We start from the raw sequence: 14,622 nt of genomic DNA on the forward strand, positions 1-14,622 counted from the left end.
TAATTAAACAACAAGCAATGTGGCTTAGGGACCGTGCCTGTTAGGCTGTCCAATACTACACATGGTCCTTACCCGTCATCGGATGAGCTGACCTCTAGGCGTCAGCCTCCTGTCTTAGGTTGGTACCACTGCAATTGGATCATACCCGTCACTGACTACCGGTCCAGCAGCATATAGCCATACTTGTGGATAGGCCTTTGCACCAGTGGGGGGTGAGGTTCTTTGCCTCACCTCTGTTGGCCCCCAAATTTGGCCTTGGTGCCAGTGTGGGGGGGGGTGAGGTTCTTTGCCTCACCTCTATTGGCCCCCAAATTTTAGACCATCACTAGCAGAAGGGAGGAGGATACAGAAATTCCACGACACCAAGCCAATTGACGGCTCCTTTGGAAAAATTGTATCACAGGTGACACCATCAGCAAAGATATGCCAGCACTACCACAATTTGCTGCACCAACAGATAGTTCACAATGCACACAAGTGATACATAGTCCAGGGAAGTTCTGAAAGCAGTTCAAAGCAGAGGAATCCATCAATATGTCCATTTCCTCCCAAAGTAAATCGACTCCTTGATTGAGCATTACTTCTTGAGTTATTATTCATTGATGCATCAGGCTATACAGTTTGTTGTGATAACTATCAAAGAAGCTGTAGTTTGGTTTTATCTTTGTCTTCACTGGCACTGGGATGAAGATAGGAATTCTGGCAATGATGGCTAAAAAAAAATTATGTAACATTCCAACAGGCACTAATAAAACAATTTTCTGAACAATTTACATTATCCTGAACAGAATTATTAAATATAATGAAAAGGAAAGGTGAAAGTAAACAAACAGATCTGTTAACCTCCTTTTTTGTTCACATATTAAAACAATCCTCAACAGCTGTTTACCCAATTTAAATTAAACCATTTAAATCACGTGAATAATAAAAAAATTCAGATCCATTTTTTCATGAGCGCTCCCCCATATGATATATGGACATACGTACACACAGACATACAACACAAAACACAAGTGTGCACACAAACATACAACACATAATAGTAAAGGCGTTGTAGCTTTACACAGGTGAAATCTCCATTGCAATGTTTAAAAACTCCACAGTCAAAAAATAAAACTGATCAGAAAAACATTAACCTAGGTCTGTATGAGCTCAAAAAATAAAATAGAACTTTATGATGTGGGAAAAGGCAATAATAAAATATATATTGAAAAAAGCATCCTGGTTAATCACTGTCACAGATGTAAGAATAGCCAAGCTGGAAATCTGGATATCAGCTGTTATGGATTTGAGTCAAATCATCTTCTTTTTGGTCTATAGAAATCGCTTTGGTTAGTCTCTCTGGAATCCAAATTGGCTGCTGTTCTCCCTGTGGAAACACACAAACAGAACCCTGACTCCAGACAATCACTGGGTCAGGACCTTAGTTAGTCTCTCTGGAATCCAAATCGGCTGCTGTTCTCCCTGTGGAAACACACAAACAGAACCCCGACTCCAGACAATCACTGGGTCAGGACCTTTCCATTGTCCTGTTAGAAAATCCTTCCAAAGTACCTTAGGCTTATGTACATTTTTTGGACACATATGCCTTTCCGCAGCACTAAGTCCTGATGAATCCAAATTTAAAAAGTTTAGAGTAAAAAGGGTTATTTTAAGTTTATCTTTGGGGGATATATACCCCTTTCCAATTCCCTCTTTTTGTTTTAATAAGTACATTTTAATAGTTTGATGAGCTCTTTCAACTATGCCTTGTCCCTGAGGATTGTATGGAATTCCTGTTATGTGAGTAATGCCAAATGATGAGCAAAATTGTAGGAGGTAGAAGTATAAAAAGGAGGTAGAAGTATAACCAGGACCATTATCTGTTTTTAACTGTTTTGGAATGCCCACAGTGGCAAAATTTTGTAAGCAATGAGCTATAATATCTTTAGTTTTTTCTCTGGCATGAAGGGAGCCCATCAAAAATCCGGAAGAAGTATCTACTGTAACATGCAAATATTTTAATTTTCCAAATTCTGGGAAGTGTGTGACGTCCATCTGCCAAATGTGGTTAGGTATCAATCCTCTAGGATTGACTCCAAGATTAACTTGTGGTAAAAAGGTCACACAATTTTGACATTGTTTTATTATTTGTCTAGCTTGTTCCTTAGTTATTTTAAAACACTTTTGTAAAGTATTAGCATTGACATGGAACCTTTTATGAAAATTTGTAGCTTCTTCTAGTGTAGAGAAAATATGTATGTCATGTGTAGTTTTATCTGCTAAATCATTGCCCAAACTAAGGGCTCCTGGCAATCCTGTATGTGCCCTGATATGTCCTATAAAGAATGGATCTTTTCTGTCCCAGATTAGACTTTTTATGGTGGAAAACAAAGAGAAAACAGTAGAGGAAGGAGAAATCCTACCAGCATCTTCAAGGGATACTATAGCATTAACTATATACTGAATATCAGAAAATAAATTAAATACAGAATCTTTAAACATCATAAAAGCTTGTAAAACTGCATTAAGCTCTACCTTTTGAGCTGATTGTTTGGGTACTAAAAATGTAAAAGTTTGATCAGGGGTAACTACTGCTGCTGTACCATTATTTGACCCATCAGTGAATATATTTGGAGCATTCATGATAGGTGTTTTTCTTGTAATTTTTGGAAAAACTACAGGATGTGAGGACCAAAAAGACAGCAAAGGATTAGATGGTAAATGATTATCAAATTATCAAGATTTACACATGGTTATTGCCTAAGTATTTAACTCATTAGCTAACTCATCAATTTGATCCATAGTATATGGAGTGATAATTTTATTGGGAGAAATCCCAAACACTCCCTTTGCTGCTTTTATTCCTTTGAGTATTAATTGTCCTACAGCCTCAGGATACCTAGTAAGAATAGTGTTAGGAGAATAAGATAAATGTATCCACAATAATGGACCTTCCTGCCAAAATACTCCTGTAGGAATATTTTTTGTTGGTATTACAATAAATAATAAAGGCAAACTTATATCAATTCTATCTAGATGCATATTTTCCATATATGTTTCAATAATTTTTAATGCCTTTCTTGCTTCGGGTGTTAACATGTGGGGTGAATTTGGATCTGATGGACCTTTTAGGATATCAAATAAAGGTCCCAACTCTCCTGCCTAGATAAGGTCTTATCCAATTTATGTCTCCTAATAACTTTTGAAAGTTGTTAAGTGATTTGAGTTGATCTACTTGTATTTGAATTTTTGGTGGACGGATCATGGTTGAGGATAACAGAACTCCTAAATAATTAATTGGAAAATTTAATTGTACTTTATCTATTGCTATCTCTAGATTATAATTTTTAAATAAATTTGTAAGTGTGGCATAACATTCTAGCAATGTGTTTTTATCTTTATGTGCCAATAACACATCATCCATATAGTGAAATATTTGTAGTTCAGGATTTTGATTTCTAAGTGGCTGGATTGCTTTGTTAACATAAATTTGACACATAGTTGGGCTGTTAGCCATCACTTGAGGGAGTACTTTCCATTCATATCTCTGATCAGGACCTTCATGATTCAGTGCAGGGATAGTAAATGCAAAACGTGGACTATCCTCAGGATGAATTGGAACTGAAAAAAAACCAATCTTTATTATCTATAGCTAAAACGAACCAGGTTTTTGGCAAAGCAGACAATTGAGGAATCCCTGATTGAGCAGGTCCCATAATAACCATCTCATTATTAATGGCTCTTAAATCTTGCAATAATCTCCATTTACCAGATTTCTTTTTAATGACAAAAATGGGAGTATTATAGGGAGATATGGAAGGTTGTATATGTCCCTCTGCTAATTGTTGTTTGACCAGGTCATGGGCTGCTTGTATCTTTTCTTTAGTCAGGGGCCACTGAGGAACCCATACTGGTCTTTCTGATTTCCAAGTAATTTTTATTGTCTCAGTGACCCCTTCTGAAAACCCAATCCATGACTATTTATTCCTTGATCTATTTGAATTGGTGCTGCTATACCTTGCTCTTGTTCTCCTAATCTTTTTTCTTTCCTAAAACCTTGTCTAGCCCTAATAGTGGGCACATTTGGATTGATGTTAATTGATCTAGGACATCTCATCTCCATAAATTTATAGGAAGATGATCCAATACAGATGGTTGTATAGTTCCTTCACATCCTTCAGGATCCTTCCAATCTAATACCTTTGCACTTCTATGGGGATTAGTCACCACTCCTAGGCCTCGAAGCATTTGAGTGGCTTGTTGTAATAGCCAATGTTTTGGCCATTCTTGACAAGATAAGATGCTAAAGTCTGCACCTGTATCCAGTAGCCCATTAAATTCATGTCCTTGAATATTTAGTTTTAGCATTGGGCGAGAATCTAAATTTAAAGACATCATAGCCCAATCTACACCTGTGGAGCCTAATCCCCTGGAACCTCTTTCTATAGTACTACTGGAAAATTTATAATGTAGGCTGGGTATTATTAATAACTGTGCTATTCTATCTCCTGGTGAAATTACTGTTATACTCTTTGGAGAACTAGCTATAATTTTTATTTCACCTTCATAATCGGGATCAATTACCCCAGGACTTATCATAAGTCCTTTTAGAGTAGAAGATCTTCGTCCCAACAATAAGCTTACTGTTCCTTGGGGAAGAGGTCCTTTTACTCCTGTGGGGATGATTTGAACTCCCATCTCTGGAGTTAGTACTGCTCTGGCGGAGGCACAGATGTCCAACCCTGTGCTCCCTCTGGTTCGTCTGATGAGCGATCTGATGGATAATGTGTCCTGGGCACTACCCTGATGGTGTTGTTGGGTTCCTCCATGGTGTTTCTGGGTTCCTCCAGTGCCCCGTATATTTGTGGTCATGGGCCCCGGACCATTGGGCCCCCCTGTCCGTTTTTTGGCAATGGAGCCCGATGCCTTTCTCCACGATATCTTGGGTAAACGCCTGGTCCTTATCCATTTTTTGATAATGGAGTACCCTCTATGGTGGTTTGAGAACGGCATTCATTAGCCCAATGTCTCCCTCTATGGCCTCGTGGGCAAATACCAGGTATTCTATTCCTTTGATACCTAGTTTTGTTAAACCCTCCTCCTATGGGGCAATTCCTTTTAAAATGTCCTGTTTGTTCACAATTGTAGCATGTTTTTGGCCTGGCATCTAAAGCCTGTTGTACTGTAGCTGCCATGACTTGCCCTTGTTCATTAATGTCTCTACATAATTTAATATATGTGTTTAAATCTCCATGTTTCCATGGTCTAATGACCTCTCTGCACCAACGATTTGCTTGCTCATAAGCCAGTTGTTTAATTAATGGCATTGCTTGTTCTGTATCCCCAAAAACTCTGGTAGCTATTTGAATAAGCCTATCTACAAATTCAGCGTAAGGTTCATTAGCTCCCTGTATTACCTTAGGTAATTGACCTTGTAAATCTCCATGTCCTTGTAAAGTCTTCCATGCCCTAACTGCATCTGCAGCAATTTGTGCATATATAGCAGGATCATATTCAATTTGTTGCCATTGACCCTCATAAGGTCCTTTTCCTAATAACATATCTAGATTTCTTTGAGGGTAACCGGCTGCTGCATTTCGCCTAGCCGTCTCCATGCAAAATTCCTCATTTGCAACCTTCCATAACAAATATTGTCCTCCATTTAGCACAGATTTACACATGCTAGCCCAATCTGCTGGCATCATGTCCAAGTTAGTAATGGATTCGACCATGCTTACAGTGAAGGGTGCTTGAGGACCATAGGTTGTTACAGCCTCCTTTAACTGCTTCACTGTTTTGAAATCTAAAGCATGGTGAATTCGCTGCCTTCCTGCCTGCTCAAGTACAGGGCATGATAATCTTTGAGGTCCTGTCTCAGGATCCCATCTATCAACTACGGGGGTTGAGGGCCACTCAGCTGTCTCTATAGGTGGAGCTGTTGGTTAAATTACGCCTTCTGGTGATAGAACGGTGTTAGTAGCAGCCTCCTGTTGTAGCTTTTTCCCTAATAGCCCCTTTTCCTTTAAATTTTCTTCCTCTGTCTGAGTAGCTCGAGAGACCTTCTCTTTTGCTTGATCTAAAATGTCTTTCTCCATGGTCTGGACCTCTAACAATTTACTTAACACTCTTTCAGTTTGTTTTTACTAATTTCTAATCTACTATAAAGATAATGCAACCCAATAAGAGAACACAAAACAAAACTGAAACAGAATGAAACAAAAACGGAACAAAAAATCGTTGTATCAATTTTCCTATTTTCTTGACATGTACATTTGTGGTCTATTTCTATCTCTTCCTCAGGGGCGAACAACTTCAAACCTTGAGCCAACCATTTTTCCCAGTTTGCCTGAGAAAGTTCTAGGGATAGGCAGCTTGAAACAAAAACCAATCAAAACAAGAACACATTGTTTTTTGAAATGGTCACCTATTCTCTCACCTTCCCTTAGGGGCGAGCAATTTCACTTACCCCTGAGCTTCAGGCATTCCCTGCACGGGCCGCCAAATGCCGCAGTCTGGCTGGGCACAAATCACGAGCCACTGAAGCAGGAACAAACTTTATTTCTGAACTCCATCAGCACACTCCACACATGCTCCCTGGGAGTTTCTCCCAAACGCCACGCGGCTCGTCCAGGAACCAGCAACCGGAAATATCCCTTCTCCAGCACTTCCCCAACCAATGGGAACTCTCCGGGAATCCCCGCGAGAGCTCAACTGGAACTCAACTGGTACTCCGTGAGAACTCTGTGAGAACGCCAGTCACCTCTCAACCACTACTTCTGGCAAAAATGCCATGTGTCATTCTGACTCGGCTGTGGCCCTCAACAGTCTTGAATTCCTAGGCTCAAGTTATCATCCTGCCTCAGCTTCCAGAGTTGCTGGGACTACGGGTGTGCCAGCACACCAAGTTTGCATATACTTAAAAATATATCAGAATACATTTCCTTCTTTTAAAAACTATTTCAACTGCAAAAGAGTGTAGAATGGTGGTTTCAGGGGGATAGGGGTAAGGCTAAGTAGATGCAGCAAGTTGAGAGGTAGGTCAGAGGATACAAAGTATCAGAAGAAACAAATTTTGGTGTCCTATGCAGCATCATGACTTTAGTTAGTAGTACTGTATTGTATTCAAAATAGCTAAAATTTGTCTAGAAGATTTTCTTTTATTTTTTACAGTGCTGGGATCAGAGCCAGGGCCTCACTGGGCACAGTGGTGTACACCAGTAACCTCAGTGATTTGAGAGTGTGAGGCAGGAGGATGATACGTTCAAGGCAAGCCTCAGGAACCCAGTTATTGGATTTAATGGTGGAATTCAGGATTTCTATCCCTGTTACATAATAAAAAGTTTGTCTGGTCTTTGTTCTGGGTTTCTGGCACAGAACTTTTAAAACTCTTGGAATTGCCCAAGTGATAGGAGTGTGTCTGTTGTACATGAACCCCTTGATCATAGCTGAGTTTACATTAATGAGAACAATCCAGGATGAGAACTGTTTACTAGAAAGACCATTTGTGTGATTATAATGCTGGAACTTGGAGCTAGCCTTACCTGCAGGAGGGGAAAGGGTGGAGCTGGAGATTGAGTTCAACCAAGTAGCCAATGATTCAATCACACTTAAGATCATGAAACCCCAGTTAAAACCTTGGACGCTGAAGTTTCAGTTTCCTGGTTGGTGAACATGCTGATGTGCTCAAGTGTGAAGAACCCTGATTCCACACGAGGGAGAACAGATACGCTACATTTGAAACTCTTGTAGACCTTGTCCCATGTCTTCATTTTGCTGGTCTCAATTTATATCATTTATAATAAACCCATAATTATGGGTATAGTGCTTTTCTGAGTTCAGCAAATTATTTTAGAGATTTATCAACTCTGAGGAGGTTAATATTATTAATGTCCTGATAATGAAACCCCTCTCCCTTTTGGGCCAGGATGCAATCCAAGTTCATGGGTCATATGTAGTTTTTCTGTCTCTCTAAAAGTCTCCTTTAATCTGAAATAGTCCCTTAGACATTTTTTTCTTGATATTGGAGGAATTCTGACTAGTTATTTGTTAGAATATTCTTAATTTAAGTTTGTCTGATGTTTCTTCAAGATTAGATTCAGGTTTTACATTTCTTTTTTCTTTTTTTGACAGAAATAATTTAAAATTGACATTGTGGCCAGGCATGGTGGCACATACTTTTAATCCCAGCAGTTTGGGAGGCTGAGGATCATAAGTTCAAATCAAATTTTAGCAACTTGGCAAGGCCCTAAGCAAATTAGTAAGACCCTGTTGCAAAATGAAAAAACATAAAGAGATCTGGGGATGTGGCTCAGTGGTTAAGCACCCCTGGATTCAATCCCTGGTAGTCCCCCCCACCCCCAAAAAAGTTATTGTGTCCTTCCGGAACGGTGCAATATTGGGATATTGGGATTTCTCATTATTGTAATGTTCACTTGGACTACTTCATTCAGGTAATTTTGTATTCAGTATTTAACATTCAGCCACATTATTTTTAGAGGCCTTCAAGGTGAAGACACACTGGGATGAAATCAATCTTTCTTTCTGTCTCTTTCTGCCTTTGCTTTTTGCACGCCAAGAACATGCTCTTACACTGAGCTATAAATGTAATAAAAAACACCCAAAAGAGGTTCGGCACCATAATGAAAGCACAAATAACCAGAACAGGAGCAGAACTCATGGATCAACTATGTCTTTTATTCAGCAGCAGAGTCAGTCATCAGAGGAGCTCATTTTCTGGGTAGAAAATGCCCCCCTGGGCTGCAAAATGGTGAGGCCAATTTGGAAAGCAGCATGGAGAGTCCTGGGAAAGCTGGGAATGGATCCACCATTTGACCCAGCTATCGCACTTCTCGGACTATTCCCTGAGGACCTTAAAAGAGCGCTCTATAGGGATACGGCTGCATCAATGATTATAGCGGCACAATTCACAATAGCTAGACTGTGGAACCAATCTAGATGCCCCTCAATAGACGAATGGATAAAAAAAATGTGGCATCTATACACAATGGAGTATTATGCAGCACTAAGAAATGACAAAATCATAGAATTTGCAGGGAAATGGATGGCATTAGAGCAGATTATGCTAAGCGAAGCTAGCCAAGCCCTAAAAAACAAATGCCAAATGTCTGCTTTGATATAAAGAGAACAACTAAGGACAGAACAGGAAGGAAGAGCATGAGGAAAAGACTACAGTAAACAAAGACGAATGGGGGGAGAGAAACGGAGAGAGAAGGGAAAGCATATGGAAATGGTAGGAGACTTTCAACGACACATAAAATTATAAGAGGTTATGAGGAGCAAGGGAGAGGGAAAAAAAGGGAGAGAATTGAACAATAGCAGGGGAGGTAGAGAGGGAAGATGGGAGGGGAGGGGAGGGGAGGGGGGATAGTAGGGGATAGGAAAGGTAGCAGAATACAACAGTCACTAATATGGCATTATGTAAAATTGTGAATATGTAACAGATGTGATTCTGCAATCTGTATTTGGGGTGAAAATGGGAGTTCAAAACACAATTTGAGTCAAATGTATGAAAGATGATATATCATGAGCTATGTAATGCTTTAAATAATCAATAAAAAAATAAAAAAAAAAGAAAATGCCCCCCTGGTTACAGAAGGGGTCTGTGTTTTATAGTTTACAGTGAGGGTGGTTTAATCATTGGAGACTGCAGCAGAATGTGTCAGTTTGGGCAGTCAGGAAAAAAATTATAAAAAGCCCAAAACTCATTATTGGGAAGGGATGAAAGCTCAAAGCCCAGTGTTCATTGCATATCTTCTTTCCTGGGATCCATTGTTACCCAGAGCTTCACTATTTTCTTTTCTCCTTCCAGGATTCATTGGCAATGGGAAAGGGTGAAAGTCTAGGGCCCATCACTCAGTATCTGCCTCCTCCCTTCAGGACCCATTGTCACTGGGAAGGGATGCATATTTCACCTTCTTCCTTCCTCCCTCCCTCCTCTTAGGTTACACTGTCTTGGTTTTCGTTTTCCATATCCTTCAATAGAGATGGAACTATTTTTTAACAATAATAATAATTTGTTAGGGTAATAGTTCCATATTCCAAGCAATTTTGCATACTCTCACTCAAATTCCCTAATAACTCTCTGAGAAGCCTAATTGTTAGTATTACTGGAGGAGTCAGAATTCTAGAATCACCATTATTTATCATTATGGCATGGCTAAATCAAACAAATACTTATAATACTTATATAATTAAATGGTTATTTTATCAGCAGTTCCTTTTGTATTTGGCATCTGACAAGCTGCAGAGACAGGAAGGCAAGGGAGGAATTTGGGAGGATCTGGGACAGAGGAGTGGAAAAGAGGAAGGGAAAAAACAGGTATAGGATTCAGGACAAAGTTGGGACTTAGCAATGATTGGGTTATTAGGACTGGGGATGAGGTAGAAGAAAAACAGTGCAGAGACAGTGGTCAGTCTGGGCAGAGTGGAATCTGGGCTGGAGTGTGAGGCTTGACCAGGGGTTGTAGAACATTAGCGCTTAGGCTGAGCGCCGCTGTTAATGGGGCGGGGCCTATAGAGGATGGGCGGGGTTGCGGTTAGGTCTCTGGTAGGCGTGATTGACGTAGGCGGGACCAATCGGCGGGTGGGCGTGGCTGATGTGGGCAGGCCCCTGCCGACCTGGTCGAACTGGGCGCGCTTCCGGGTGTCACCCGCAGAGGGCGCCGGGCCGGGAATCGCCCGTTGAGTCGCGAGGCCGGACAGAGCGCGGCGCCGCCCCACTCGCCCCAGCCGCCGCCATGAAGGCCGTGGTGCAGCGCGTCACCCGGGCCAGCGTCACAGGTCAGTCGGGCGGGGCCGGGCCCGGGAGGAGCCGCCCCTGACCCCCGCGACCCGCCGTCTCGCGTGGGGGTTCCTCGGCGCCATCCTCGGGGCTGCTGCGGGCCCCCGGTGAGCTCGGCCCCCGCAGCCCCAGTTCCCTCTCGGCTCCCGGGCAGCGCTGCGGTCGGGAGCGCCCCGCACGTGCCTGGCCGGCGGCCGCGCGCCGCTGGTTGCGGAGCTCCGTTTTGGGTTCAGTTTAAGCGCACCTCATCATCGTTATCATCGTCATTTTTCTTTCTTTCTTTCTTTTTTTTTTTTTTTTTTTTTTTTTTTTTGTCCTGCGTACTGTGTAGCAGAACCTGCGAGTGTCCCCCTGGCCGACTCTTCGGTACACTGTTGCACAAACAACACATAGGGAGCATTTCCGGAGCCGGGACTCCGCCCTCTTCCCACTGCTCTACCTTGAATGCTGCAGTTTTGCCCGTTTGTTTGCACATCCCAATTTTTATGGAGCTTGACTCCGGATAAGATGCACAGAGGTGAAGAGTTGCTTCTCTGATGAGCTCTGACAGTTGTGTACACGCACGTGGCTTCGCCTAGACCAGATGCAGAAGGTTCCCAGTCCCTGGATGCGGGTCTTCCCCATGCTGAACCCTGCCACTATGGGTCAGAACCTAAAGAATTCGAGATGGAACATTTCTCTTTTCTAATTTCTGTGGATCAGGTCACCCAACCATTAGTCATCATTTGAACCCTCTACAACAGGGGTCCAGATAATTAATGTAGTTGTTTTAAGTACTGAAACTTTGGTTTGAAAGGTATTAAAAAAATTCAAATAACAGGTTTTATATTGTCTTTAGTCTTATAAATTATTATTGGTAATATTATATTGTTTCAAGCCAGGGGTGCCAGGAGGCTGAGGCAGGCAGATGATTTTAGCCCAGGAACCAGCCTGAGGAACATAGGGAGACCCCTTTTCACAACAACAACAACAACAAAACCACAAAACCCAAAAACATTGTTTTAATAAAAAAAAAATTCCAGATATTCTTTCCTTCAAGCCAGTCTATACCAAAGATGTGTTTTTGAGTCCAGGAAGTATAAATGTAAAAACAAAACCCCCACCCCCCAAGAAACAAAATCACATGTTTAGATCTACTTTTCAACCTTTATTAGTAAGCTGTTGGGTAACTTTGGTTTTGGAATGATCCTGGAATAATAAGGAATAAGGGGTAGGCCAGAACTGGGGTTCTTGGAGTTTTCAAAGGGCTTATAGCATTTCAATTAATATTCATATTCACAAAAACTGGGGGAATTCATAGATAAGACTTTTTGTTTATTTGGGAGAATCTAGCTGTCTGTTTTGTATGGTCATCAACAACAAATTTGAATTTCTGCCCCTTGAGCCAATTTCTGTCCTGCAATCTGGAGTATTGACGATATATATTCTGTGAGATTTGCTGAATGGATTTTGAGGGTTTTTTTTGTTTAGTTTTGTTTGTTTTTGATACTGGAGTTTGAACCCCGGGGCTGTTTACCATTGAGCTACATCCTCAGACCTTTTTTTTTTTTTTAAAAAAAAATTATTTTTAAAATTTTAAGACAAAGTCTTGCTGAGTTGTAATGGCAAAGGATCTTCTGGATTCCCCAAGAAATTTGAGTGGATTCACTGAAAGTTAGCAGCATTTGAATGATATTTCATTTTAGAGGTTTTAAAACACCACTTCCTATTTTATGGCAGAACTCACACATCTTGTTATGTGGCAGGTTCATTTTATAAGATTGATCAGGGGCTGGGGTAGAGCATTTGCCTAGCATGCATGAGGCCCTGGGTTCAATTTTCAGCACTACATATAAATGAATAAATAAAAAATACATTTCCATCAACAACTAAAAAAATATTAAAAAAAAAGATTGGTCAGGCACATTTTGATTTTTTTACAGTGGTTACTTGTTAAATTTTTTTCTTTTATGGTGCTGGGGATTGAACTCAGTGCTTTTGCATGCTTCTAAAACTGAGCTATTCCTAACTTTAAAAACTTTATTCAGAAACGTTTCAAACATTCAATAGAAGAAATAACACAGTAACCCTCATGTCCATCACTAAGTCTCACAAGTAAACTTGGTGTGTATATAGTGTTTCAGAGATTGTGATGTCTTTAAGGGGTCTCCCATGCCACTTATTTGTGGAGAAATTGACCAAACATCTCTGCTCTTTTCCAGCTCTGTGATCTTTTTGTCTACAGTGGTGATTCTCAAGTTTTTCCCTTAGAAAACCATTGTTTATCATAAAAGAACCCTTTGAACCTCCAAGTTCTTATGCTTGTTCCTGGAGAAAGGCAAAACTGCTCTAAAATAAGATGGCAATGTCTGTGTCATATATAGACTTCGGGGGCATACTTTATTTCTTATGAAGATAATAAATTATAAACATGTTGAGAATCTACTCTTAGAAGATAATCCTAATTGTAGAAAAAGCTTTTATGCACAAAGATTGTCTCTACACATACTTATTGAAGGGAAAAATTTGAAACAAACCATGTGTCCAATAAAATGGTTAATCAGTCACTGAATAGGATGCAGCTGTTAAAAGGTGCTCAGGAAGTTTGGCATAGAAAAATTTTTATGCAGTGTTAAGAGAAAAGATTAGACACAAAAATTTATATCTAAATATAAAAGTTTTATGATTATAGCAGTTACAAACAAATATGAAATAAAACCAATGAACAGAGAAAATATCAAAAGGAAATCATAGGAACAGCCCACACCTGTAATCCCAATGATTCAGGAGGCTGAGGCCAGAGGATTGCAAGTTCAAGTTCATCCATAGCAATTTAGGAAAAAGTTGTCTCAAAATAAACAATAAGAAGGGCTGGGGCTGTAGTTCTGTGGCAGAACCTCTCCCTGGATTCAGTTCCTGGTACTGAAGAAAAAAATTATTAAAATAATAAAGTTTTAATATTTTAAAGACAAGTAAAGCTTGTCTTTGGGTTTTTATTTTTTGGGTCCAGGGATTAAACCCAGGGGCACTTAATCACTGAGCCACATCCCCATCCTTTTTATGTATTTTATTTAGAAACAGCATCTCACTGAGTTGCTTAGGGCCTCAGCTAAGTTGCTGAGGCTGGCTTTGAACTTGCAATCCTCCTACCTCAGCTTCCTGAGCTACTGGGATTACAGGCATGTGTGACCATGCCCGTCTGTTTCTTATATTTTCCAAATTTTCTGTAATGTATGTGCATTATTTTAATTAATTAAAATCTACTGTGTTTAGAAAGCATATCGACACTGTACAAAGTGTTGATTTATTTGAAGAACAAATAAAACCAGAAGACTTTTTCTAAAGCAGTGCAGATAAGCAAACCAAGCCCAGTTGTTTACTCTTTATTTGTGGAAAGATTATTTCTGTTTCAACTTTTGAGTCAGTGGCTCACAGGACAATCAATCACAAATAGTCTATTATAAGAAAATCAGCACTAAAGAAAATATTTTAAAATACTTTTTAGCATAAAAATAAGAGAAATTATATTTTGCTAGTATTTCGGAAATAGATTGATACTGGTGTTCCTTTAGGATCTGAATGTTAGGTGGTCCCTTGTCAGACACTTGAAGAAAGAGGTGAGATTCTCATTCTTTCTTTAACTTGCAGTGTATTGCAATGTGGTATATAGTCTGTGCTGCTTTGTTAAGTATATTTATACATATTACTATCCAGTAGAAGCAAATAACAGGAAACTGGCAGAGTTGACTGTTCTAGTCCTGATTGGACCATTAGGTTAATATGCAATGCAGTAATCAAACAACAGTAATCTAATGTGACTGGGCAAAAAGTTGTCAAAAAAGAGGACATTATCATGATCA

The 14,622-nt window shown here is 40.1% G+C and overlaps 1 protein-coding gene across 1 annotated transcript in view; it reads left to right on the plus strand.

Annotated features, from left to right (window-relative positions):
- Positions 1-10,370: 10,370 nt before the first annotated feature.
- Positions 10,371-14,622, plus strand: part of DTD1 (D-aminoacyl-tRNA deacylase 1) — a 215,034-nt gene continuing 210,782 nt past the window's right edge. Inside the window, exon 1 of the mRNA XM_081290742.1 lies at positions 10,371-10,782. Coding sequence (XP_081146868.1) covers positions 10,599-10,782 — 184 coding nt within the window. The 5' untranslated portion in view covers positions 10,371-10,598. The remainder of the gene's footprint in view (positions 10,783-14,622) is intronic.

The sequence above is a fragment of the Spermophilus citellus genome (genome assembly GCF_964194105.1).
Source record: "Spermophilus citellus genome assembly, chromosome: 4".
In the NCBI taxonomy this organism is placed as follows: Eukaryota; Metazoa; Chordata; class Mammalia; order Rodentia; family Sciuridae; genus Spermophilus; species Spermophilus citellus.